The sequence below is a fragment of the Ceratosolen solmsi genome, unplaced genomic scaffold (assembly GCF_000503995.2).
Source record: "Ceratosolen solmsi marchali unplaced genomic scaffold, CerSol_1.0 scaffold25, whole genome shotgun sequence".
In the NCBI taxonomy this organism is placed as follows: Eukaryota; Metazoa; Arthropoda; class Insecta; order Hymenoptera; family Agaonidae; genus Ceratosolen; species Ceratosolen solmsi.
Genome location: NW_011948444.1, coordinates 972,870 through 999,842, shown reverse-complemented (window position 1 = coordinate 999,842; position 26,973 = coordinate 972,870). Strand labels below are relative to the sequence as shown.

Here is a 26,973-nt window from a genome sequence, read left to right as displayed (position 1 = left end):
CAATATTAAGCATATAATGGTTAACATAAATAATTTAGCGATTTATAAAAATAAGTGCTATGGCAATTTAAAAAGTTTAAACTATATTTTAAAATAGATACCCTATATATTTCATGCCTATCGTTTATGTCACCTTGTATTAATTAAATAGAATAAAGATCTAAATCAAGATTAAGAATCTTAAAAAATAATTTTATTTTTATATAGTATTGTAAGTGAATTGCTGTCAAATGCAAACTCAAGAATTTGAAATAAGTAATTGTTAGTTATTCAATAATATATTTAATAACTAATGTTGATTAACAATTTTTACAAATACTTGAGTTTTCTTTGCTCTTTTTGTCTGTTTCTGTGTTTGTTTGTTTGTTTGTTTGTTTGTTTGTTTGTTGTGTGTGTGTGTGTGTGTGTGTGTGTGTATGTGAGTGTATTGTATGTGTGCATATATAATTTATAGAAATATAAGATGTATTTCATTTCTATTAAAAGTAGATAAGTTTTTAAAGTCTCGCTTAATAAACATAAAAAAAACAAAATTCTACAACATAAACAGAAACATTTGAATCGCATAAATCTATGTAGCAATAACATTGTTTACTGATTTCAAATTAGAGAATATTTGGAAAAATTATTTATAGAAGCTCATAAATTATTCAAATGCTAAGCTAAATTATATATACCGCATAACGAGGATGCAGTATTTTAAGGCAGCGTCAATCATAATTTACAAGTTTTAATGAATGTACTATTATTCATTGTTTATCCAAAGATTTGCTAATATACATATCGAAGGATGTATCGATTGATATAAATATTATCAAATCTCAAGACCGACCAATTTTTTGCTAAGCCGCAAATTAACTCAGTACATATTTGGTCTATTCGTCATTGTTCTTATACATAATTATACCATCTATTATTATTTTCATTATTTTACATCGCTCTTGAATCGTTTTACCCTGACTTTGGAGACTGAAAAGCTCGAGTAAAATGACATGTCAATCCAGTATCTGACGGCTATAAGCGAATCGTGGATATGCTTCAAAAAACCATTTGGAAACTTCTTCTCGCCTTACCGCCGCCCTTAACGCGACAAATTCAATCGTATGTATTGGCCTTATTATGCTATGAGGTAGGTCATTCCGTTTCACTATCTGAATAATACTCTATTGGATTAGGATCGCGCGGCTTGTTTGAGTATTTTAATCCAAGAGTGCCTGAGATATCTTCGATGTTTTTTAATACCTAGAAAAGCGAATAAACGGCTTAAAGTGATTGCGAAGAAAATGACAACGTAATAGTAACAATGAAGGGTATGTGATTGTCCGTGACACGTGATTATTATCCTCTCGTGCCAGTTAGAAATCATTTTGTTCGCGATTTCTTTACCAATATTACACAACGACAATAATCATCATAGATATACCAATTGAACGTACATAGTCAAGTTGCTCTTTGGTGTGCGCGGCTGATAGGCAAAATCTTATTCTCCCTTCCATAAGTGGCGTTGCTGGGAAACCAACACCAACTGTAGCTATATTACGTGTCGTTAGAGTTCTCACTACGGAACTGTAATAAGAAAGAGAGAGAGAAAAAAAAAAGATATTTCACTAAAAGAAGAGAAATGACTTGTTAATATCTCACGTGCTTATGGGTTACCCAATTTTTGAGAAGAGATACACGAGCATCGGCACGACGGGTGAATTTTCATTTCCATAAGTAATTACACCGATTTGATTTAGTTTGCGCCTAAAATACCTGGTATTTCTCGCCAACTGTTTCGTTCGTTTTTTACCGGCATCGGTGCCATCCTCGCCGGCGATTATTTTCATCGATGTAATAATTTGCTGGGCTATGGGAGGTGACATTGACATTGCGTATGAGTGTGCATGGCTGTGTACTCGCAAATAATTGATCAGTGTCTGAAGAAATGCAGAATTAAATAAGTGAACAGCGGTATTCTTATGTTTGTTTCTTAAAATATTTGCTACCTTAGTGCCAGCGATGTAGCCACCGGCTGAACCAAAACTTTTAGTGAACGTGCCCATTAGAATGTCGACTTCTCGTGGATCGACATCGTAATAATCACATATTCCTCGGCCACGCTTTCCAATTGCCCCTGTACTGTGTGCTTCGTCTAAATAAAGATATGCCTACGGATGAGAATATTTATATAGCAATGTGTCATGATGTGCCCTGGCATCGCGCTTAATGACAAAATTTTCACAATCGATATATTGCCTTATATTTTTTTTTCAGTTTAAGTATTTCTGGAAGATGAACTATAGATCCCTCCATTGAATAGATTCCCTCGACAACAATGATAATTTTCTTCCAAGGTTCGCCCGTATTTTGCTGACCTAATAAAATAGCTTTCTTCAAGCAATCTTCCAAATGCTTAACATCTGGAATATATTTGTACAATTTCTTTATTTTTAGTCGACCATTAAGTATAAGTAGTCCAAGAAAATTTGCATTTACTGTTATGTTTAAAAACTCTAATAATCGCGCCCGAGAGTCGTAATCCTAGAATAACTGATGCATGATTCTTCTCGTCGCTTAGAACAAGACTGCCTGCTGATACTAGCGATGGTAAGTTTAAAGTATTTGTGGCAAAGCCCATTCCAAAAACTATGGCATCCTCAACGCCTAAAAATCGAGCTGTCAGCTGTTCCAATTCATTGTGTATAGGCATACTACCTGAAATTCATAATATTACATTTGATATAACTCTATCCAATGGCAGCTATTATCGTTATTCATCGTTTACCTAATTCCAGTCTACTGCTGCAACTAGAACATCCAAATTTCTTTAAAGTGCGGATACTTTCCTCTGCGCAGGGTCCGGTTGATTCTGCAAATCCCAGATAGTTATAGGAGCCGAGATTTATGCATTTGGTTTCGGTGCCGGTAAATCTGTCGCAAAGAATTATTTAATTGTAGCCAAATGTCTCGTATACAGAATATTATTACCTTGTAGTATGAATTTTCTAAATGACATATCTTTAAATTGTTAAAATCTTTACAAGACAAATCCTAGCCATGATTTAAGAATTATTCATTATTTTTTAAGCACTTTATGGGTAATAGTATTATGAAAAAAATTAAATAAATAAATAAAAAACAAAACAAAGAAGAAAAATACAGAAACGAACAATTGATGATGAAAGTATAAATAACAATTATTGGTAAACGAGATTTTAAAGCATCGAGGAAGAGTAGAAACATTATGGTATGAAAGTAATATCTACTCGAACGTCCAGCCATAATCATTGGTCGTGCGATCTTTAAGCACGACTGTTGCACCAGGTACCGAACAAATTGGACGATTCCAACAATCTCTCACTCTTCTATAGACATATCGTAAATAGAATTGTTCAAAGTTTTCATAAAGAGGAGCATATCCCTGCAACATAAACTTTCTATAATTCATGCACTAGATTATTAAATAATTTACACACCTTTCTTTTTCGCTCTTTAGCAACATTTGGCGTAAAAAGCAGTTGATTTATAAATCCCAAGAACATGAGAATATAGAAGCCAAAGTGAGTAAGAGCAGCAGTGATAAATGGCACTTTTTCAAATGACTCGTTGTACTTTGACAATTTGATCGGATACGTTCGATTTTCCTTCTCATCTTTACTTTCACGTATAAACTGAATATAAAACATAAGATCACAATATTATAAAGTATAGCAAACGATATAACCTCTCAAGGGACAAGGCTGTAAACAAAGACGCAGCATCATTAACTTAAACATTAATATAATCTGGGATTATATAAGTCGATTGTATTAATGCCGATTGTATAATGTCGATTACATGGAGTGATGGAATGACTGCAAATGGAAAAATGGAATTGTCCGAGGTAAAATGTAACAAAATGTATAACAATATGATAACATGGTTTTCTTTAATCTCAAGCAAGGAAATAAAAGCGAATAATATTGCTTGCCGGCAAGGTAATAGTGCCGCCGCCCCCGGTCTCATTGTTCACAAAGCGCATTACTATTATTCCATTTTCAATTATAAAATCGCTTTTAATAGTAAACAATATTTTAGCGGTCACGATTTATCGAACATTCGACATAATTCGCTAAAACTTGTTACAGTATAACAGCATCGAAAGAGCATTACTCGAATAAATTAAATAAATTCTTATAAAAGGGCATTTAATAGACGGGCTTTTCAAACGATATAATACTATTTACGTACGACGAGACAGAGAGAGAGAGAGAGAGAGAGAGGAGAGAAAGCGTGGCTGCACAGATAGAGGGGACAGAAGCCGCTTTTAAATTTATACGACAGTGCACGGCACATCACATCACACATATACGTAAAAACCTCGTCGATGCGTTTTTTTTTTTTAATTTTTTTAATGAAATACTAATTTACTTAAGTCTCACGCTTCTCGTACACTATCATTCGATATTTGAAAATTTCTCTTTCGCAGCTACAGAGCTAAGTGTTCAGAGCCATGTGGCTAAACGCGTTGGACACCTCGATTATACTACTTTACGCTCACCGCACCCGCTAAAACGTAAACGAATGAATGAACGAATGAATGAATGAATGAACGAATAAACGAACAAATGAATAAATAAATAAATTAATTAATGCATATGAAAGGCGATGAGTGACAAACTGTTAACCGGTAAAAAGCGTATAAAAAAGAATTAATTCGATTGAATAAGAGAGATCGATGAAATGTGAAAAGGCATGTGAGAGTGAGATATTCGGGATAGGAGGGGGGAGGGGGGGATCGATAAAAATAAATTGAAGACAATATAAGAAGGAAGGAAGAAAGGAGCGCATGATGATCGTGTGCGACAATAGTCCGCGTTAACCATAAGGTGTATGCATCTAATTGCAAAGGAGAAGGAGGAAGCAAGTGGATGGACGAGAGAGAGAGAGAGAGAGAGAGAGAGAGAGAGAGAGAGAAACTGACAAATATCGAGCCGAACCGAACCGAACGTTACCGAGCCAAACCAAGCGTAACTCACCCTCGGATGTCCGTTGGCTGGGTGTGCCTTGGCGTAGCCGTTGTTATTGACTCGACAACCGAGTCGCGAGGTTATGCCGTTGGCCTGAATCCGCTGCTCCGTCTCGCTGATCTCGGTCAGGGTCGTGCCCACGCATGTTCTCCTCGACGTCGTCGCCATGGCCTCGATCCGCGTCCCGATCGTACCTGACCAAGGAACCTGACTTTCGACCTGGCGCTCTCGTCCCACTGGCCGACGCCGCCAATCACCGACCATTAACCAAAGAGACACGAGAACTCGCTCGATAATTCACCGGCCTCGTGCCGATCCCCACTAACGGCTGGCCCCACTGGCACTGGCCGCCGCATCCGCAGCCGCAGCCGGAACCGTAGCCGCAACCGCAGCCGTAGCCGTACGGCCGCAGTTCTTGCCGGCGCAGTGCGACGTCGGGCGCCGCCTCGAGGCGAAATCACGACTCGGGCACGCGTGTCGCCGCTCCGCCGTTGGCTGGCCGTGGAGGAGAGGGAATCGGACGATCGGATCCGTGTCGCGCAAGCAACGCGACGAACTACGATCGATAAAGCGATGAACGGCCCGATTCGTCAAAGTCGCCCCGAGCGCGCCCCAACCACCGACCGTCCTCCAGCCACGTCCTTCGATGACAACGAAGGTCGCCTTAAAGAGACTCCACTGCTTAGGGCCCTCTTCTTTTCGTTAAGAGAGAGAGAGAGAGAGAGAGAGAGAGAGAGAGAGAGGAACGAACGATACGGCCACCGTCTCTCGTCTCGTTCTATGATGACGGATGAGGCCAATGTTTCTCGCCCCGTCAGCTTCCACTCTGCCAATGAAAGAGCGGTCGTTGCACATTACAAAGACATTCCCCGAATACGCAAATGCAGCCTTTAATTATTAATAAATAATGCGATTGGACCATTTAGTAGTTGGGCTTATGTATGTAGAGCACTCACTATGCGTGCATAGACGAACGACAAGTGGCGATCGATGTCTGTCCGTCCACTATGTCTACTAACGTTAACGATCGTTGCATCATCTTGCCTTTGCATTATCGGTTTCATAAAAAATTAACAAATAATTATTACGTTAGCCAGGCTGATAGTCGCGTTTACCTAAGTGTAGATTAAACAGAGCGGTGAAGCGGCGGTGGCTTCTTATTGTTCATTACCGATTCGATAATTATCCCTCGGCTCTTTCGAATCGTTGGATTATCGAGAGATTGAGAGAGAAAGATTGAGAGAGAGAGAGAGAGAGAGAGAACAGAGAATGAGTGAGAGATTGAGCAAGTGAGTAGAGTAGAGCGTACGATGATGCCGGTTTTTGCCGCTCGACGACAATGACAAAGGTAAGAGATAAATTGAAAAATTAAGATGCAAATGCGGCTCCATTTCCTCCCAAGGTCACAATCCCTGGCAATATCTCGCCTTTCGTGCAAATATTTCGAATGCTCGCTGTTATTTAGCAGCGTTCCTGGACACGACCGACTACTGCTCCCCATTCGCCCGCCCCGCTCCAGCCCCCCTCCCCCGTACGCTCGACTTTCGAATTGAGTTTGTCCGTAGGATAGAGTTCGTCTTTGCTTGGGCGACTTGCATAGCGTCGAAGGTGCGGATAATAAATAGGATAATATATCGCGGCGCGGGACATCGATTTACCCACGTGTTATCGGACCTTGGAGAAGTCTGACGTGGCGGAACGAATTACACACTAGCCGTCCTCGTCGTAGCTCATCGTAGCTCGTCGTGACACGCGAGGTCCCATCCCCCTTCCCCACCCTCCCAACCCAACATGTAATCGGCTTTAATCCGTTGTGGGCCGTATCTTTTCGGCAGGTTGACTACTTTTCTCGCGTTCGATCGCACATTCCATAGTCCGTAGATTATGTCGACAACTTTCTTTATATATATGCTTTTTTGTTTCTCTTTTATTCTTTTTGTTTTTTTTTTGTTTTTGTTTTTTTGTTTGTTTTTGTGTACCCCTTGCATCGAACCGTGCAGCATATCGAGGCACGACTCGACCCTACTGGCGATCGATAGAAAAATTTTCATCCTATTTTATAGACAGTTCGACGATGATGATTTATCAACCCTCCCGTGTCTGTCTTCCCTCCTGACAAATGCAAACACTCGCTCTCGACTTCCTAACGACATTTACAGATGCACCGATGATGGCGTGACATCCCGATTACAATAGTCGCGTGCATGGACGCATCTCGATTATCTAATTTTTATAAGAATTACGTCACAATGGCGGGAAATGACATTTTACGCACGCTAGACTTACGCGACGTAATAATGAAAAAATTGTCACGATGCTTATTGTGCCGAATAATTTAACGAACACTAGAATTGAAAGGAAGCACAGACGAGGCTTCACTTTCATGTTAATTTACAACTAATTTTAAAAAGAAATTTAAAGTCGCGCGATTCAGCGCTTGTTTATTATTCAGCTGTTTAATTTTTTTTTTTTTTTTTTTTTTTTTTTTTTTTTTTTTCATGCGTGAAATGGTACGATCGTAGTCGATTAAATTCACATGCAAGTAATTTTGGATAAAAATGTTATTCCGTCATGAAATTTCAACACTTTTTGTATCTTAAAACTGTGCTTCACGCGTGCATTAACGTGTCAACTCGAATTAATAATTCCTTTACGTCCATACATACGCAACGCTCTCCTTACAAATTTTACAACAACACTTGTCATTTAAACTATTATTTATTACGAAAATAAATTTACAATTTTCCTTTCAACTTGATCGTGTTAATTTTTTTCTATCTTCGTTTCCTTTTAATTTTCGCTTTAATACGCTATCGTTCGCTTGCAATCAAGAAATTGCTTGCATTATCATTCATCCACGTAAATATAAATGTTAGTTTTATTATTTTGAATTTTAGATTTCGAGTAGGCATGTTAATAAAAATATTTTAATATGTAAAAAATTGTCGCTCGTTCGCGGCCGCTTTTCCTTCAAGCTCGAAACATATATCATTTTACAGCATCGAGCAAAGTATTACAGCACTTCAGCATTTTTCAAAGCATATTTCTACTAATTTGCATTTTTATTATTGAAGCTCGTAGTCATTTTTGCTTATTATACTCTCGACATTCTTTGAAACTAATTACTATGGTCATATTTTTTCATTCCGTGTTTCATACCAAAATCTCTTATTTTGATGAAAGCAAAGAGATGAATGAATCAATCCCGATAATACATATTTTACATATGTTACATGTATATTTTATCGGTTGCAACTTTTACAAAGAAAAAAATTAATTTTCAACGTGAATGCAAAATGTATTTTTCAATAAAGTTATGCAATTTGGCTTAACTTTATATTAACAAACAGTTTATTTATTAATGTAAATTTTATCTCTATTACTGATTTTAATAATTTGCATAATTTTTTATCGTTATTCAAGATAATTATACCACCTAGTAATATCTTGATAAATAATATGTCGATTAAAAAAAAAATATATATATATATATGTTTTAAAAATATTCCTCGAGAGTAGGCGACTAATGAATCCTTAATTTGTCAAAAATTTCTTACCAATATCCATCTCCGATATTGTTATATATGTTAGTCAAAAGATATTCTTATTGTATTTAAATTGTTAACAATCACACGACGAATTAATTATTTTAACGAAACTATAATCGACATTAAGCATTTATTCGAATTATTTACTTACAATAGGGACAACTGCAAAGTATTTTAATTACATAAATACTTTAATATTGACCAAACATACAACTTCTATTGATATAATTAAGTAACAAGAATTCTTAGTATTCATATTAATAGTGATTTAATTGTTTATGTAAAATTATATTCATAGTAAATTTTAAAGTCAATTGTAAAACATCATTCTACGTTATGCAACTGCAAGTTGCATTTTTTTTTGTAATTTGTACTTTTAAATAGTACGTAATTTGTATGTTAAATGGATGAACTTTTAGAAATTTATGTAGCGAAGCTTAAATTATGTAAAAATATGAAATCTTAAATTAAACAATGGCTTTAAGTAACGATAGATAGTAATTATTTATATCCCTATTAACCAAAGCATTGATAGTCCATTTAATGCTCTAATCGACGATACAATAGATTTATCAGGAATTACAATTACGTTTATTTTATACATCTTAAATAAAAATAGCATTTGTAATGATAAAAAATTCAACTATTTCATAATGGATGAGTAAAGAAGAATCGAATGGAAATATAAAATGACTTGCAAATTTTCAATTCTTTTATAAATAAAGCAAATAAATAAGTACAGAATTTTATTTTTATTACTGAATATAATGCTCGTATAAATTAACAATCAATCAACAAGTTTATAAAGCTAAAAAATAAATATCTTTTGTTTCGTTTCAAACTGAGATAAATATTAATTATATTGTCTTTTTCAGAATTACAGGGACATTTTCAATGATAATTTCTTATATCTAGATGCATTCATATTTTAAATTAAACAAAAAAACAAAAAAAAAACAAAAAAAAATGTAAAGGGAGCTCTATTTAAAATTCGTCAATGATTACCTCGTAAATAAACATCGATTCTAATAATATTCCCATCCAAACTGCTATTTTTTTATTTCTCATGTCGAAAAAAAGAACCTCCTGTTAGCTATGCAATAAGTCTTTTAATTAAATTAAATACTATAATTATTGAAAAAATGAATTACTTTATATTTATTCACATTTAGAAATAACCTCTGTTTAATCTAGAAGTTTAATATATTTTTTTCATCTCTAAAATTATCGTTTTACCTAATTTATATCTATAAAATATATCATTGGTATAGATTGTCTATAGCAGTATCTAAAGTAAACATTGAATTATAATCCAAATATATTTTAGAAAACGTTTAAGATTGCACTACCTACATAGAAAAATGGAGCTTAGTGTTATTAAATTCCTGTTTCAACACACGTGCACGTATTTGTTATTTATATTTGTGAAAATATAAAGAGTAAATTTACAAAAATATAATCGTATCGTATTAGACGAAAACGAATTATCATTATAATATAAATCGTATAACAATATACTAATATGTAAATCCTTTACTATATTATAAAAATAACAATGAAAAAATTTATAAAATAAATTTATTATACAAAGTTCACTTAAATATGCTATTACAAACAATTCATTTTACACAAAAAAAGGATAATTTTTATCTTTTTTTACTATGATAATGGGAAACATTTTTTAATTTTTGCTGTAAGTCGTTAAATAAAGAGTTAAGTAGATAAAATAATTTTCTCGATCAAGAGAATCTTACGCATTGATATAGTGCACAAATCAAAGATTTACACGAGCTACGATAGGCTAATCGTCTTAAATGAACAAACAAGATTCGCGAGTGTAGCAAATGAAATAAGTGGTCGGTCAATTTACCGGTTAGTCGCTATTATGTATAACTGACTTATAAGAACATTTATTATAAATGTAAATTTACCATATACATAATAAACAATCTCCGATTAATATTTTATTTTATAAGAGAAGCTTCGCGTTACTTATCGTCGATGGGAAAAATAATGCACAAAATTTATTAAGAGAATAATGTTAGAATTCAGCTTTGAGATTTTTTCAAATTCATAATAAACAAATACTTATTTCACTCGTATATCATTCGTAATTGTAAGCGACAAAAGAGATTACGAATAAAAAGTATTGTGTTTATATTTTGATTAATATCTCAATTTTTATGAGTAAAAATTATCTTTTGATCGCTTTTTGATATTGTATCATAAAACGTTTCACCATTTACTTTTGTAACAAGTAATATACTGTTAATATATTTATCTAAGTCAAGGCCGAAAACTACTTTTTCAAACGAATAACAAATTTCGATAAATTTTCAACAACCATCATTGAATTAAAGCAAATTTCACAGTAAATTAAAAGAAAATGTTTTTAATGAATGCATTACGCGCTATTGCGTTTATTTATTCAATTGTAAAATAATGAATATACTTTTCGGTTAGAATCTGTAATTACATTTAATTTCATTAAACCAATTGTCAAAAGTTGATAATTAGAATATATATAAAAGAAAAAAAAAAGGCATACTACTAAAATTTTAATTTTTAAATATTATTAATATCTATAATATTATTAATATCTAAAAAAATCTACAGATATTATTGTAGAAATTATTGATAAAATAAAGTAATTTATATATTAATTTTTTTCATTACCCATTAAATGCCAGGTTGTTTAGTGCACAATATCTCATTAAGGTGCACGTTAATTTTATTTTCAAGAAATACTGATTATTAGAAACAAGACAATAATCCCCATTGAATAGGATAAATTGGAAAACCTACTGTTACCGTAAATTTCCTTAGATTTGGCCAATCTTTCATGGACTAATAATTTTCAATTATAAATTTTAATGCGAAGAATAAAGAAATTGTGATTTGAAAAACAGTATATATAAGAAAATATTTCCTAATATTTTATTTGTATTGAAATGCTATCGATATACATAAAATCAACGAATTGCAGAGTTTTATGTGTAGTATAATACGATCTTGTTTATCTATGTATATATTAGAAAAAGAAAGATATTGAGTTTATAACTAATCAATAATTTGTTTCATTATTTAACGTTAATAATATCCGTCTTTTATTATCCCACGAGTAACAATATTTTTAAGCTAGCAATATTAATTAATTTAATACTAATTAATAAACTATAACATTATCGATTCATTCGAGCTTACGACTAAGCATTATTAATAAAATATTCCATAATATCTAGTTGCACTTTATGACAATATCATGGGCAAATGAGCATTAACATTAAGCAGAACGTTGAATATGTGATAAATTTTATCCGAGCAATTGTTATTCTACGAAAGTGTAAGGCTGCAGGCCTTAAAGGAGAAGAAACAAAAATTCAACTCCGAAGTGTACATTATTAGTGCATTTTATACAATAATTTGCTATTTGTCGCTTCTATTCTTGTATAGCGGAACTATGCACATACAGTGGCCGCAATAAGTTTGTCTTCAATTTAATCGATATATCTTTATACCGAATATGAATAATATTCACCGTTACAGTGGATTTTTGGCAACTTTCTACTTTCCAATTGGCAAAAGTAATGGGTCATTTTCAAATTTTGAACATATTTACGAAATTTTAGGCAATACTTTTGCTATAAAAATCACGGCATTTAAATATGACATTCTGGCAGAATGATCGATCAATGCTCGATTAAAAAAAAATGTATTACGAATAACTTGTGGAATATCGGTTTTCCAAGATAATCCAATACATAATATTAACTGAAATAAAGTTTTTATTAAACATAGTTAGAAATATGAAATGATAGCCATTTTCACGTTTAAGATTACTTTTTGAATTTCTATATTACGACTTTCTTAATCAAATTTAAAAATTCAATATATTACAATGATTATATATGTCTTAAAATACATTTATTCGATAAAACGCATAATTATTATGCATAACCCGTTTCCCATAATTTCAGGATATCATCAATAAAGCTCCGCGTGTAAGAAGTAAAAGAGTACGGAAAAGTTTGCTTAGAAATAATTGTTATATCACAATATCTTGTTAAAATCACAAAGAAGTGAATACTGTACTTTAAAAATTGGAAAAGCCTCGTATAAATTAATTTAAAAATATGGTATCGAACATTTTTATTATTTTTTAATTTTGATATCTTATATTTTAGGATTAAAAATATTTTAAAGTTTAATTTTCACTGTATAGGAATATTAGGTAGTAAATATTGGCATTACGATTTTGTTAAGAATAAAAAAAGAAAATAAAATAGACAAAAAGTCAGTTACATAATATACGCATTTCCCATTGATTGCAAATATTCCATCTTTTTTTTTTTTGCATCTATCTTAACGTCCCCATTGCTATTTTTTTATTTACCAGAATGTACACACCACGTGGGAAAGTGCGGCATTGTGATTTTACTTTAATAACTACTGTTTATAGAACATTTATAAACAAACGAAACTTGTAACGAACGTTGAATTGTTAAAATAGTTAATAGTTTTAGTTATCTAGTTGCCGGCTGCTTTTAATAAAAGCGGTGAATAAAAAATGCCTGTAATTGAACGAATTATGTATGTATAAATATTTTTTTCTACTGATTCTAACCTCTATGTTAGTAAAGATATTGCACACAGATTTAATAATTTTCAGAAAGCCCAAAACACATAAAGGAAAACAAGCTATTTTAAAAAGAGAACCTAAAATAATTGAAAATGCTAAACAAACGTTCTTCATAAAAGGTCTTAAAACAACAGAAGTCTTGCAAAGTTGCATGAAAAATTTGGTAAATGAATGTTACGCCTTCTTTCGTAAAGTAAATTTTATTTTATTCTCATTTATACAAATTTGCATTTTTATGTTTGTAGTATATTTTAAAGAAACCATATGGGCAAATATTACAAAGGAGAAACGATATACGTCCGTTTGAAGATCCGACACCACTTGAAAATTTTGGTAGAAAGTTTAATGCTTCGTTGTTTGTTCTAATAAACAATAATAAAAAACGACCTAACAATCTCATAATAGGTCGATTGTTTGAACATACTATAATGGATATAGTAGAATTTGGTGTTGAGGACTATAAATGTCTAACAAATTTTAAATTAGAAAAAATTTCCAGTGACATTAAACCTATGTTAGTGTTTCAGGGAGAATTATTTGAAAGTAATCACGAATATAGAAGAATTAAGAATTTATTGATCGATATGTTTCAACGAGAAACAGTTAAGCAAATTAGGTTGCAAGGATTGGAACATGTATTAAGTTTTACAGCTAACGATAATTGTATTCTTTTCCGAAGTTATAAGTTTGTACCATTACATAAGTTTCAATTTTTCAAACGTCAAATATAAGAATTTTACATTATAATAAATTTTATTTTAGAGTACTGTTAAAAAAGTCAGGTACTCGAGTACCAAGAATTGAATTAGCAGAAATAGGACCACGTATGAATTTAAGAATTAGAAGGACAAAACTCGCTACGGATGATCTATTTAAACAAGCTTGCAAAAAGCCAAAAGAATTGAAGGTAATATTTAAATGATTTATTGAGTAAAGTATTATACATTTTTTTATTTTTAATTAAATACGCCATACTAATTATACAAATATTTAAGGTCAAAAAGAAAAAGAACATCAGTGAAGATAACTTAGGAAAAACTTTAGGAAGAGTACACGTAGGCACCCAAAAATTGAATACGATACAAACAAGGAAAATGAAAGGATTGCGTAAAACATTAACGGAAAGAAAGTCCGAAAGGAAACGAAAACAAGTAATTACAGAAGAAGATAATGCTAAGAAAATTAAAGTTAATACGGATGAAAATAATATTTAAATTATTAGTTGAATATATATATATTTTATATAATAGACAATAAATTTTATATCCAATATAACGTGGAAAATAATTTTTTATTTTTCTTTTAATATCCAAGAGGATTCTTGACGATGGTCCTAAAATAAATATATTAATATTGTTCAAAAATCAAATGTTAATACAAAATAAAACAGTTAATAGAGAAAATATACTTTATTTACAGTAAATAGGTAATCCCTATCTCTTTCATTTTATTAAAGTAAAATATATAAAGAAAAAATTTAAAAAACATAAATAATGAGAAATTTGCATTTAATTTTTTTAATTCTGACCAAAGATGAAAATCAAATTAAAGATTCTATTGCCCTGCAAATATCGGTATATTATCTCAAAGAAATGATAATCTATCTATTATAGCTATTATGCTTGTAAATTTGATTAAAAGAAGAAAAAATAAATACAAAATGAAATCTTTTACCCTTATTTCAACGCCGCAACTAGTTAATTTTGTTCTAACATCGTCGCAGAGCTTCAATAATTCAATATCCTTTGTATTTGCCATTAAAGATTTATTTCTAACATTACGTCTGAATTCCACTAAAGTGTCTAATATGTTAGAAATATTATTATTCATATCGGAGGTTTTCAAATAAGATATGCCTAATTTTGCAAAAATAGATTGTATATAATTTGATACTGCGGCAACAGTTTCAATACTCCTTGCTGCGGTTGTTGTCTAAAAGTAATGATAAAATTCAATTTCAAAAGCAAAAGTTCGTTATAAACGAATATTCTTAAACCTTTTCTGATTTCATCATTTTATTTGCAGTTGAAATTAATATTAAAATTTCTGCTATAACTTTTGGTGTATTAAAATCATTTGCAAATGCAGCATTGATTTGCGCTTTAGTCTCATCCAGACACTATACAAATTGAAAATTTAAAATGACTATTATCATTGTAAGCGCTGTATTTAATTTACATTAAATATCTTACGCTAAGTAACTTCGATGCATCTATATCCCACATTTCATATTTTCCTGAATAATAGGCTTTACAATCGCATAGAAAAAATTCAATTTTTTTCAGAATTGTACTTGCTTTTTCGACTAAGTCATTCGAGAATACAACATCTAAAAATAAAGTAGTTGTATGTAACGTTGTGTGTATCATATTTTATTAAATAGATTATTCGATAAATTGTTTTCATTGAAAATATTACTTTTTTTATAATCGCTGAGCAGACATAACATTCTAAACTGATTGGCTGTACAAATATTTAATAAGCTAGATATGCTTATGGTATTTTGTAAACTTTTTGACATTTTTGTGTCCCCTTCTAAATGCAAATGGCCCGTGTGTAACCAATAATTAACCCACTGATCGACATCGTGATAACAGCAGGATTGGGCCTCTTCGTTCTCATGATGCGGAAACGATAAATCTATTCCTCCGCTATGTATGTCAATATTATCACCTAATATTGTGCTTATAAATAAAAACATAAAATCCTTAAATTTTCGTTTTTGAAAAATAATTAAAAACAAAGAGCGATATAAACATTTTAATATTTAAATCTACATAGGCATTCAGATCGTTATTAAATACATGATTACCTAGCTATAGCGCTACATTCGATGTGCCAACCTGGTCTACCTCGACCCCAAGGACTTTCCCAAAATGGCTCATTTTGCTTTGATATTTTCCACAATGCAAAATCCAAAGGCGATTTTTTATTAGCATCAAATCCCTCTACTTGCGGAGGTTTCAATTTTCCATAATTCAAATATTTACAGGTATCAAAATATACAGAACCTAGCGAACATTATAAACAGATTTTTTGTTAAACGTAGCCCTTTATAATTTAATATAACTTAATCACATCCCCACCATCTTTTCCTACATAAGCTCCATTTTTACTGAAAATCTGTTCTATAAACGCTACAATTTCTGAGATATAATTGGTCACCTTACATGTTACCAACGGTCTCAAAACATTCAAAGAATCCATATCTGCAAAAAATTCATTCTCATAACGATGCGTAATACTTTGGCAGCTTTCACCACATTCGTTTGATTTATTAATTATTTTGTCATCGATATCCGTCATTCCCATTACATATACAACATTGTAGTTGAAAACTTCCGACAATATTCTCCGAATAATATCAAATCTCACATATGTACTAAAACATAATAAAGCAAATGAATTTTTTTGTTGCTCAAAGCATATTACAAGTGCACGTGCAAATACCAGGCGTGACCAATGTGAGATGTATCATAGACAGTTGGTCCACACATGTACCACGTAATAACATTATGGTTTCTTAAGATCAGGGGTGTTTTGACCCTTGTTATAGGATTATATACAAGAATATTTGTTTTATGTCCAGTAGGCCGTATCCATTCGAATTTGTGCTCGGGCTGCGCTCGATAATGAATAAACCTTTTCCACATGGAAAATGAAAATCTTCGTAGCGAACACATTTTCCTTCAACCGACTTTACTAACCTCTTGACTCAACTCGAGCGACTACTACTCATTTCTCATCTCGTTAACAATAATAAGGATAATTGCAATAGCCCGCGAGCCGAGTTCCTTACTCCCCCCCCCCTCCACCCTAATAATACTAATAAAAAATTTTGCAATTTTTATTTGTCCGATAACCGGCAAAAATGTTTACGAAAGAAGCACAGCTGTTTTACAGTCAGGGTAAATCTCCTCGCTGATTCGTCCAAAAACCAAAATGGCGGCGCCTAAACTCACTACCAAACATGCAGTGTTTACGGGCAGACGCAATCGCGTCTCGCATAACCTTCTTATAAGGGTGTGGAAGAAAGAAAACATCCGAATTGAGACTCGGTGTGCGCGTCAATTAGCAACCTGCGAATCCTGTGCGACTCCTGCTTTTGCTCGACGAGCTGCTTCACCTTATCGCGCAGTCTATTATTTTCTTTCCAACCGCAAAAATGGTATTATGTAATATAGAGTGTGTACAAAGAATATCACAGTATTTAGACGTTTCGCCAGGGAAGCTTTACGTTTCCGAAAATAATGTAAGTCATACTACGATTTATGGTATTGGTAATGATGATAGCTGCGGAGCAAAGGGGACGAGCAATCTATGTGCTTTGATTTAATCATTTGTTTCTAACTACTCGCGATTCCCCTTCGTCGTTGCTTGGCACGATATTAAACGTTAAAATTGAAATTCAAATTAAAGTTTGGAAATCCTCGATCGAGCTTTATGAATAGTTATACAATAATAGGATTCTTTATACGACTACAAATCGAGATATTTGAATAATTGTTAATTATCGTCCGGCCGAGGTTATATACAATTTTCCCATCTCAGTTTTAATTTACTTTAATCTATCATTACGCGCGTATATTATTAATCAATTAATGTTCCATTAATTTTTTTTTCTTTCTTTTCTTTCTTTCAATACAATTAGGGCAGGTGAGAGAGGTAGTAGGGTCACAAGGACGATTGACAAGAAGCATTTATTTACAACAATAGAGCATATTTATGACGATTATAGTTTGTTCTTAAATTGTAATTGCGAAATTGCCCATTATTGAGTAACGAAAAAAAAAAAAAAATGTAGAACGAAACGTATTATTATTTCACTTGCCCGAAAATTATCGAATCTCTTACTATCCAAATGAAATTCCAATTTTATTGGTATTAAAGTGAGACGGAATATAGTGGATAAATAACCTAGGTTCATATTATTCCTCACGATTAACTATTCGTCTTATATTTTCAGACAATAGTCACGGATGATTTGATAAAAAATCAAAGCACCGAAGGATTCAGTACAATTGTTCAAGCTCTTGTGAAAAATTCTAAATATCCTGCTATTCTTGGTGACGATGCTGTCAAGCAAGCTTTAACACGACAATGGTTAGAATATGCAGTACTTTGTGTTAATTATGCAGATAATTCAATTAACGAAAAACGAGTTTTGAAGGTATTTTTTAGAGTATTGTGAGATGGTTATTTTATATTATGCTTATGTTGTACGAGCGATAAGAGGTGTAAATTCTTATTTCAGGAATTGAACAGCGTACTAAAAATGAGTACCTACGTTTCTGGAACCAAAAAAACTATCGCCGATATTACTCTTTATTATGCTCTGCATGGACTAATGGTAAGATAAAAAATTAGTAGCGCTTAAGAGCCTATCGGATAAATGAAATTGCCTTGTGTATTGCAGCAAAGACTGACTCCGCAAGAGAAAGCCGAACATGTACACGTATCAAGATGGTTCGATAATATGCAGCAAGATGACAAATTGCGACAGACGATGGATCTCATTAACTTTAATATGATGCATTTATATTTGTAATAAATTAAAACCTGAATCCTTACGAAGCTAGACTTACATTTCATTACTAGTAAATAAATTTGTTGAATACATTTCTAAGATCATAAATGTTACAATTGTAACTTATTGCTCACAATGTACTTTTCATCCAAACAACTTTTATTAAATAGAATATGCATTAAATATAATATATTTCGATTATTATTCTTAAATCCCTTATAATATTCAATATGTATTTACTTGTTGTAGTAAGACAGCTATATTGCATTACAAATAATTAATTTTATTGACACGTTTAAGTATGTGCAAGAATAATATTATGTTCGTTGTGTAGTTTCTACCTGTTATTCGTTTAAATTACACTACGTCTTTTAAATATTTTTAGCCTTACTACGAATTCGAAAAATAAATTACCTTGAATGTACGACGTTTGTTTAGCGTTTTTATTTTTAATATTAAATTGCAATATCTACAATATAAAATAGAAAGGAAGATATATATTTTTGTGAACATAATGTCATATGTTCTCGTTATTTAGATTCTCTTTTAAGAATTACTTTTAAAATTACGAATGATGGTGAGTCTGGTAATGAAAATAGTATAATTGCATGCATGTGACAAATGATTGAAATGGAAATTTCTGTTGTTCATAATGACAAGTAATTTCATAAGATCGCAAAATATTTTGCACAGAACGCTCGATTGCGTCGTTAAAGCGTTGAGTGAAGCATTGATATAAATCTTAAGAGTCAAGAGCCAATAGCCTTGATAAACAAAAAAATGTTTGATGAAGAAACGTGATGAGACTAGGCATTGAACGATCTTAAGGACATTTGGCCAAATGTAAAAACATATTGATTTTCAAATAATAGAGGGCGAGGAGGGAGCGGAGAGACAGAGAGAGAGAGAGAGAGAGAGAGGCTAGAATTCTTTACTAGGCTGATTAAAAAAATTCTATTGTTGCTCGCGAAGGTAATTCAAGGTAAGCATTCGCGAAATTGGAACTTGGACTTTTAGATTCGTTGCGATTAGTGCAACAGCTACGTCCATCGCGTTAATGTGTCCGCGCGGAAATTGCGCGGACACACTCGCCCCTCACGCGTCAAAAGTGCTGCCGCAAGAGTTTTTAACAATTTGCTTCGAAAATGCCCCAATAAATGATCGACCCATGAAGCAAAAGTAGAGCCGCGCAGGGCTCGCGAGATGTCGCGACGGGAAGAGATCACCGATGCTCTCGTCTAGCACTAGCCTCCGATTTTCGAATGCCGTGTTCGTCGCGCTCACGGTCCCCGATCCTTAACAACGTATCCGGGCAGTTACCATACCATCACCGCTGCCGGTAATTTAAATCCCCACCCCATATAATCCGCCGTCTAAGACTGCTCGTGCCTGACAGGCAGGGCAGGCTAAATGATCAAGAGAGAGAGAGAGAGAGAGAGAGAGAGAGAGAGAGAGAAGCCCGAAAGATGTCTGCCATATACGGGCTCTGCATGGCTTCACGGTCGCACTTGCGGGGAAGGGGCAGCAACGGCTGCGGAGAGTCGCAGAAGCGACAGCGACACCGTCCGTTCTGTCGGTGTAATAGTGCAAGCAGCGCCAGCGTCTCGTCGTTGGTCGTCAGTCGTCAGTCGTCAGTCTCCGTCCAGCTGCGGGACAACTTAGGCCTAAGAGTCGTTAGACGAGCCAAAGGAGACTGGCTTGAGTCCGGGCTTCCCCGAAGCTCGGACCCTCGTGACAACCCCTATCGTTGCCACGGCGATGACTCCTCGGGTCTCCGCACTCCTCCCGTAGGAGCAACGAAGCTCGCCGCCCGGGCGCCAAGAGCCTACGTAAGGCGCGCGAGTGTCTGTCGAAGAAGTCACCGCGCTACCACGAGCAGAGATGGCCGACGACTCCAGTGTACGCGTCGCTGTCCGGTGAGTATGCAACTGTACGTAGCAAACGCGAACGCGCGCGTCGATAGCACCGATCGAGTGGTCTATTGTCCGTGTGCAGCGTAAGGTTAGACTCCGCTCCTCCTTTACAATGATCCCCGAACGGTCTGTGCGGGAGCAACGTTTATAGCGCCGCTTCGTATCCTCGCATCCGACCTTTTCTCAGCGACTCGTCCTTTCGAGTCTCCCCTCCTGCCTCCTCGCTCCTTTTGATCCGACGCTGTCTGTCCCAAAGCGATCGCGACCGCGCTCTGATGGTTTCGACCTCTTATACAAGGTACTCCACCGTCCGCGGCTAGCTACGTCGAAGTTCCGCAGCTCAGGAAATCCCTCGGAACCACGACAAGTGGGCTGGATTACGGTCGATTTGCCGCTCCGGAATTTCGCGAAATTCCCTTAACTCTCACCATCACTCGCTTCCGCTAACGACGACTGACTCCCTTTCCTTCTTCTCACTTGAAAAACGAGCATTTTTAACACGACTTACGAATTTGAACGAGTATACAATGTGAGAGAAATTTGGATCGAGCGTGGGAATGGCAGACAGACAGACAGATCAGATAGATCAGATAGATCAGATAGATCAGACAGATCAAACAGACAAAGTATATAAAGAGAGAGAGAGAGAGTGTGTGTGTGTGTGTGCGCGCGCGCGCGCGCGTGTGCGTGCCAGTCAAAGAGAGAGAGAGAGAGAGAGAGAGAGAGAGAGAGAGAGAGACGAGCCTTAAAACAAATTCGCACAATCATTCACGAGAATGAGATCTTAAGAACTTAATAAGCCATTTCATTAAAAAGTCGTGACAGTTGAACTGAATAATGTGTTTGAGCACTCGACATGAGCTTCCGGCAAACGGCGAGACGATACTGTTAAAAATAATACGCCAGTTTTGCAATTAGCACGCATGCAGTTCAGTCGCTATCCCATTAAAATTATGCATACATGTATCCTCATAACCAAATATGAAAGCAGGATACGTATGCGAAATCCTTTCGTTACAATTTTTTCTCGATCCCTTCTATGCACACGGAATGAAAGATTTTTCGAGGTCGCACGCGCGTGGGAGTTACGAATGTCGAGAAAACGACGGATAATCATTATCATCTGCTGCTGTCGCTGCGTGGCTGATGCTGGTCACCACATGTTTTACGTTTTTCTTTCAATTTCGCATTTGTTGTGTTTTTTTGTTTGGCTCGGTAAGCAAGTGCCGTTTCACGCGCATATTGCAGCCACTTCGCTCGCTAGGAATGTTTGCGTTTCGCTCACATTTCGCAATTCCGTGAAAGTGATTGATTGCGAACTGCTTTTTTTCGCGCACTGCTAATTCTAAAACCCTTTAATTAGAGAAATCGCCGGTCCGCGAGTTTGCGCTATACCTGTTTATGCTATTTGATTCGCCTGCGCATGCAGTTGCACTTGTTCGCATAGGCAAACGTAATTTCTCATTGCGAATGGTATGGCGTATGACGCTCTCGAGCCCTTTTTTTCCTGCTCGAATGAAGATGAAATGAAGAGGCGTCGGGAAATTTTCGATGGGAATCTCATCGGACGACGAACAAATGTTTTTCTTCTCACATTGAGAATACACAATCAATGGTTACATATAGCCACGCGCGTCTGTGCAATTAATATTCGATATAAGAATATTTGCAAGGACTGTTTAAAACAATATCTTGTTTATTACCAATAACTATGACTAAAAATATAGGCCTTGATTTTAATAAACTTACGCGCCGGGAGATTTGTATTGCATTCGTATTGTATTGAAGTGGTAATTGCTATGGACCAAGACACAAGATTTAGAAGGTTTTATGCATGTATATTTTAGTATATGTATATTTTCTGGATCACGAACCCTGTCCACTTACTTTTAATTAATATCTTGCAATTAATGTCTTAATTCTAAAGAAATATGATAGTTTTCGCCTGTAGTCGAAATTTTCATGGAAGCGACCGATCTTAAGAGTATTGACAATTCCTCCTATTATCCTGTATGTAAAATATTTTTCATACGATTAAATTTTGCCATAACAATTTGCTAGAATAAATAATTTCAAAACCTTACAAATATATATATGTATATAGATATATATATATATACACATCAATTAATTGTTACAATCAAATTATTTACTTTAAATTTGAAAAACTACCTTATAAAGTATTAAATATAATTTATTCGCTATATAATCGTAAATTTTGCTTTATATGATTTACAATACAGTCATAAAGTTCGAGTAAATGTGGATAAAACAAAGAAGCTTAAAATGCTTCTTACTTTTGTAGTATGCAAAGCATTGAGTTAATCATTATTCATAAACTACAAATAATTTTTGAAAAATTGACACGCATATGAAAACGTTTTACAATTTATGAATATAATGAGACTCGTTATTTAACGATTAAAATTCAATTAACCGAGCATGACAAATAAAAATGAAAATTAAAAAATTAAATCTTGCATTGCATTCGCGCCAATGCAGTTTTTATTTCAATTACATTTTTAATTATTCATTGCGGATACGAATCCATGAAACAGCTTATATTAAAACTACAAATCATTTTTTCCTATTTGTACGAAAGAATTCACTATTGTATAATGGTATTATGTTTTAATTAAAAGCCAAGAAAATTTCCTAGTAAAAAATCCTTCGAATCAAGGTTCTGCTTGATACATAAAGATCGATCATAAATTTTCATAAATGCAGCAACTATTTTAATGGACGGAAACACTAATTATAAAATAGATAATCCATACCATTCACAAACTTGCCTTATGCCTACGTTACCAAATTTGTATTTTTACACAACAAAATTACTGGATAATAACTTACTACGATTATTTCATTAATTTCATGCTTACAAAAGCAACTTTACGCCTGTTACTAAAATACGAACATACCATTGAAAGAGAAGGAAAAAATTAAAAATTTAAACGTCTAAATAAATATTTTTTTATTATTATTATTTTTTTTTTGCTTTTATACATAGGCATTAGAAAATGTCACTCGATCATCATACTATTTACATTGTAATGTTAAATGGTAGGCGCATTTTTTGGAAACCCTAGTTTTTCCTGGTAAACTAAGAGAACTATACCGGGAAGATATGTTTAAACAAAAATATTTTCAACGATTCTTTCTAACTTGTATTTTGTTTTTTTTGTTTTTTTTTTTTGTTTTTTTTTTGTTTTCCTTTGTTTTGCCTCTCTACCATACTACTGCGTATGCTCGAAGAGTATCGCAAAAATGTTAATAATTTAAAAAAACTATAATACTGTAAATGATATTTATGACTAAATATTAGCGGCATTTAGTCTTGTACATATAATGTTGCAATTTTTCAAATATATCAATAATGTATGTATGTACTCTTTATGTAATTTCCAATTACATTTATAAAGAAGAGAGAAATTTTTAAGAAAACTTCGATAGTGTTGGGACGTTACGAGGTTCTCTAAGGATAAAGCGACTAAGCAAATTAAGCGACGCCATGCTCAGGTATCTCGAATTCGCTCGTATATTTTGTCAAGCAGAATCGCTGAGAGTCACTGAGTCAAACGTAAAAAGCAACGTGCCGCCCAAAAGCGCACGTGCGACACGTAAACAAAAGTAATAGCGCGTAATTAGCGCGAAAAGGCGTCGGTCGAAGCATTAGCATTTCTTATTCGAGGTATACGAAGAGAACGAGCGCTGCCAGAGTATCGATGAGCCGCGCCATCAATCGTCTCGAATGAAATGTAACTCGCCAACTCGCCAACTCGCAGGCCTCCGGATGCGCCAGGACTCCCGCACGCGCAAACCACGTCATTTTTTTTATTTCCCTTGGCGGCTTTTAAAGAAGAGACGCCGCTGTTTACATTAAGCGCACGTAATATCCATTTTTAAAAGCTAGCGTGGGTGCTTGAGCTGGTGTAAGTAAGTCGCTTTACGATATGAGACAGCCACCGAACGAACGCGATCTTCCGTCCTTCTGTCCTTCCGATCAATGTCTACTACTTGTTCCGCGTGTCGTCTCCGCTCGATTATCCGCTATTCTCCTATCCTCTCTCGCTTCATGTGAATATGAAATCGCCTCGTTTATTATCCAAAGGCCATTACGATCGTTATGGCCGTTATACCTGTTATGGCGCATAGTAAGACGACCGCCTGAGTCACCTCTTGTTGCTCTTTCGCGTTTCTATTGTCCTTCTGCACCAAATCCGATTAATTATTTGCGCCTTAGACTTTTTAACACTTTTGGCTCACACGAGAGAGGGCCTTTAATATAAACATTAGGCTGAAAATGAGCCATCGAGTTCAATTTTGCAGTTAATCGAGCGGTTGATCAATTTTATTATTTAGATTTAGAATTTTGATTTAGCTGGTTTACCGTCATTGTTTTTATCGAAGCATCGTTAAAAGGATTATAAGTAAGATCGGTCGTTTTGACGACCGTTAAGATACGTATTTACTCGCCTATCATGTCGCTCACTCACCATCATTATATTTATTATATATTGGATAAGGTCCTGCTACCTTACATTTGTTATTAAAAATATTAAAACTGTTTTCATTACGGTAATCTATATTGAATATTTTTTTTTGCAATTCGATCGATGAAGTTTAAATTAAAATGCCATAAGAATTAATGGGACCTACAGCTACGATTCAAGTAGTTTGGCACGAGCTTAATTGCCTTCGATTATTCATCCCTCGATTTTCTCTACTTTACAATTTATATTATTATTATTATTATTAAAATATTCCCACCTTTTTCTATAGCGCATATATATATATATATATATATTTTTTTTTTTTAATAAAATGCACACACGCCAAGCGTATTATTTATTATTCAACCAGGAAAATAGAAAATTATTTGATTAATTTCCTAATAATTATTTATAATTATTTGGATGTCCCCGAATAATATTCTTACTTAATTTCAAATAGTAAATTACAATTTCTTTAAATGCAATTTCCAAATCTATTGATAATGTTAAAAAGCAATGAACACGTGTTTAACTAACCAATTATGAATGTATGAAATATTTTGTATTTAAGAAAAAAAAAATAAAAATAATTCTTTCGATTATTACAACATTTAGTTTTATTAATTTACGTATTTAATAAAAGTGATTACTTAAATATTCGAATTTCCATTATTATTTCAATTGCACTTCGTGTTATTTTCATTTTGTCTATACAAGACCGTTGCTACATAAAGTAGATAAATATAATCTAACTGATGATAGTTGCCAATTATAAAAGTTTCTTTAAAAAAAAAAAAAACCTAACAAAAGAAAACTAGTCACAAGTTTTGTTCGATTCACGTTTGCCGATTGACAATCGTCAATAATATTATGGCAAAGTATTTCCTTACTCCCATAGCTTCATACATTGTGCAATTCATCTTCGAATCAAAGCCCTGTAATCAGCATTAGAAGGTCCTTGACCTTACCACGTACTCGGAAATTTCTTACGATAGTACTACGTATCAACCGTTAAGTGGAGGCTATTAAATTTGAAATCATATGAAAATATTATTAATTATATTAATTTTATTTCGGTACCTTACACTTTGTCTTTCCTATTTTATTATTATTATTATTATTCTGAAATCAATGTTATAAAAGTAAATTTTGAATTATCAATAAATAAAATAACAACTTGTAATTGAAGAAAGCCTAATCAAGTGATTCCAATGGATAATCAACAAAATCGAATAAGTAAGGCTATGTAATTAAACGGTTAAATAAGCATTTTCTATTCAAGTCAATAAAACAAAATCAAATGCTGTACAAATTAATTAAATAAAATAAGTAACAATGCCCAAATTTGCCTTGGCTTTCGGCATATTTACCTAAAATATCTCACTAGTACTTAATTTATATTTATTTTATATTCTCTAACAGTACGTCTCAACTGTACATTATTTTATCTATATAAGGAATAGCTTGGTATACCTTTTGACGTGTGTATGTATATATATTTTACGTTATATCTTAAGCATATCAGTGAAATTGATAAAGGCCTCGAACATAATAGAATAACTTTTTAAATGATAAATAGCGATAAAATTAACGCAAAGAAATATCAATATGTTGATTTAATATATTAATCTGTAAATGGAAAATATAAATCGTTTAAAAGTGCAATATGGTTGAAATAATTCCACGGATTCGTTATAGATTATTGGCGCTTTATTAAAAGTATAAAATGACGAAGAGTAATATTCGTTTCACCGAGAGAAAAGCAAAAGTACTTGTTACTCAAAGATTGAAAATAAAATGGTTGAGCCTTTCTCATTCTGCCGAGTAGAATCGTGTCAGAATAGAGATAAATTATCCCCCCT

At 33.6% G+C, this 26,973-nt stretch overlaps 5 protein-coding genes across 6 annotated transcripts in view; 3 read left to right on the top strand and 2 right to left on the bottom strand.

Moving 5' to 3' along the window:
• Positions 1 to 471: 471 nt before the first annotated feature.
• Positions 472 to 5,348, bottom strand: lace (serine palmitoyltransferase long chain base subunit). Of its 2 annotated transcripts, XM_011504330.1 has the most exons (9): positions 5,001 to 5,348; positions 3,459 to 3,653; positions 3,249 to 3,403; positions 2,768 to 2,913; positions 2,479 to 2,697; positions 2,239 to 2,402; positions 1,657 to 2,150; positions 1,437 to 1,566; positions 472 to 1,242 (listed from the first exon to the last, which is right to left on the bottom strand). In XM_011504330.1, the coding sequence occupies exons 1-9, from the start codon at positions 5,253 to 5,255 to the stop codon at positions 1,135 to 1,137; spliced, it is 1,866 nt and encodes a 621-aa protein (XP_011502632.1). In that variant the 5' UTR covers positions 5,256 to 5,348; the 3' UTR covers positions 472 to 1,134. The 2 variants fall into 2 exon arrangements, with proteins under 2 accessions (XP_011502632.1, XP_011502633.1); XM_011504331.1 differs by lacking the exon at positions 472 to 1,242 and having other exon boundaries at positions 1,485 to 1,566; positions 1,642 to 2,150.
• Positions 5,349 to 12,935: 7,587 nt separating this feature from the next.
• Non3 (Ribosome production factor 2-like protein Non3) lies at positions 12,936 to 14,404 on the top strand. Its single transcript, XM_011504329.1, has 5 exons — positions 12,936 to 13,129; positions 13,209 to 13,341; positions 13,424 to 13,863; positions 13,941 to 14,085; positions 14,174 to 14,404. Exons 1-5 carry the CDS (start codon positions 13,107 to 13,109, stop codon positions 14,390 to 14,392), a joined length of 960 nt encoding a protein of 319 aa, XP_011502631.1. The 5' UTR covers positions 12,936 to 13,106; the 3' UTR covers positions 14,393 to 14,404.
• Positions 14,405 to 14,480: 76 nt separating this feature from the next.
• On the bottom strand, positions 14,481 to 16,981 carry CysRS-m (cysteine--tRNA ligase-like protein, mitochondrial). Its single transcript, XM_011504384.1, has 8 exons — positions 16,629 to 16,981; positions 16,265 to 16,560; positions 15,991 to 16,189; positions 15,597 to 15,862; positions 15,371 to 15,507; positions 15,175 to 15,297; positions 14,836 to 15,110; positions 14,481 to 14,511 (listed from the first exon to the last, which is right to left on the bottom strand). Exons 1-8 carry the CDS (start codon positions 16,859 to 16,861, stop codon positions 14,481 to 14,483), a joined length of 1,560 nt encoding a protein of 519 aa, XP_011502686.1. The 5' UTR covers positions 16,862 to 16,981.
• A 135-nt stretch (positions 16,982 to 17,116) lies between these two features.
• AIMP3 (aaRS-interacting multifunctional protein 3) lies at positions 17,117 to 18,893 on the top strand. The gene is made up of 4 exons (XM_011504328.1): positions 17,117 to 17,430; positions 18,145 to 18,348; positions 18,433 to 18,528; positions 18,595 to 18,893. Exons 1-4 carry the CDS (start codon positions 17,344 to 17,346, stop codon positions 18,724 to 18,726), a joined length of 519 nt encoding a protein of 172 aa, XP_011502630.1. The 5' UTR covers positions 17,117 to 17,343; the 3' UTR covers positions 18,727 to 18,893.
• A 1,379-nt stretch (positions 18,894 to 20,272) lies between these two features.
• The window catches only part of Klp31E (kinesin-like protein 31E), a 28,815-nt gene continuing 22,114 nt past the window's right edge, over positions 20,273 to 26,973 (top strand). The window contains exon 1 of the mRNA XM_011504327.1: positions 20,273 to 20,621. Coding sequence (XP_011502629.1) covers positions 20,587 to 20,621 — 35 coding nt within the window. The 5' untranslated portion in view covers positions 20,273 to 20,586. The remainder of the gene's footprint in view (positions 20,622 to 26,973) is intronic.

Excerpts from the sequence above, each read along its gene's own strand:
- CysRS-m (XM_011504384.1), bottom strand. The coding sequence starts at position 16,861 with ATGTGTTCGCTACGAAGATTTTCATTTTCCATGTGGAAAAGGTTTATT. Across the intron at positions 15,298-15,370 it reads ATGCATCGAAGTTACTTAGC|TGTCTGGATGAGACTAAAGC; the intron begins GTAAGATATTTA and ends CAATTTGTATAG. Across the intron at positions 15,111-15,174 it reads AAATGATGAAATCAGAAAAG|ACAACAACCGCAGCAAGGAG; the intron begins GTTTAAGAATAT and ends CATTACTTTTAG.
- Non3 (XM_011504329.1), top strand. The coding sequence starts at position 13,107 with ATGCCTGTAATTGAACGAATTAT. Across the intron at positions 13,130-13,208 it reads CCTGTAATTGAACGAATTAT|AAAGCCCAAAACACATAAAG; the intron begins GTATGTATAAAT and ends AATAATTTTCAG. Across the intron at positions 14,086-14,173 it reads AAAAGCCAAAAGAATTGAAG|GTCAAAAAGAAAAAGAACAT; the intron begins GTAATATTTAAA and ends CAAATATTTAAG.
- lace (XM_011504330.1), bottom strand. The coding sequence starts at position 5,255 with ATGGTCGGTGATTGGCGGCGTCGGCCAGTGGGACGAGAGCGCCAGGTC. Across the intron at positions 3,404-3,458 it reads CTAAAGAGCGAAAAAGAAAG|GGATATGCTCCTCTTTATGA; the intron begins GTGTGTAAATTA and ends TTTATGTTGCAG. Across the intron at positions 1,567-1,656 it reads TATCTCTTCTCAAAAATTGG|TTCCGTAGTGAGAACTCTAA; the intron begins GTAACCCATAAG and ends TTCTTATTACAG.
- AIMP3 (XM_011504328.1), top strand. The coding sequence starts at position 17,344 with ATGGTATTATGTAATATAGAGTGTGTACAAAGAATATCACAGTATTTA. Across the intron at positions 17,431-18,144 it reads TTTACGTTTCCGAAAATAAT|ACAATAGTCACGGATGATTT; the intron begins GTAAGTCATACT and ends TTATATTTTCAG. Across the intron at positions 18,349-18,432 it reads ACGAAAAACGAGTTTTGAAG|GAATTGAACAGCGTACTAAA; the intron begins GTATTTTTTAGA and ends TTCTTATTTCAG.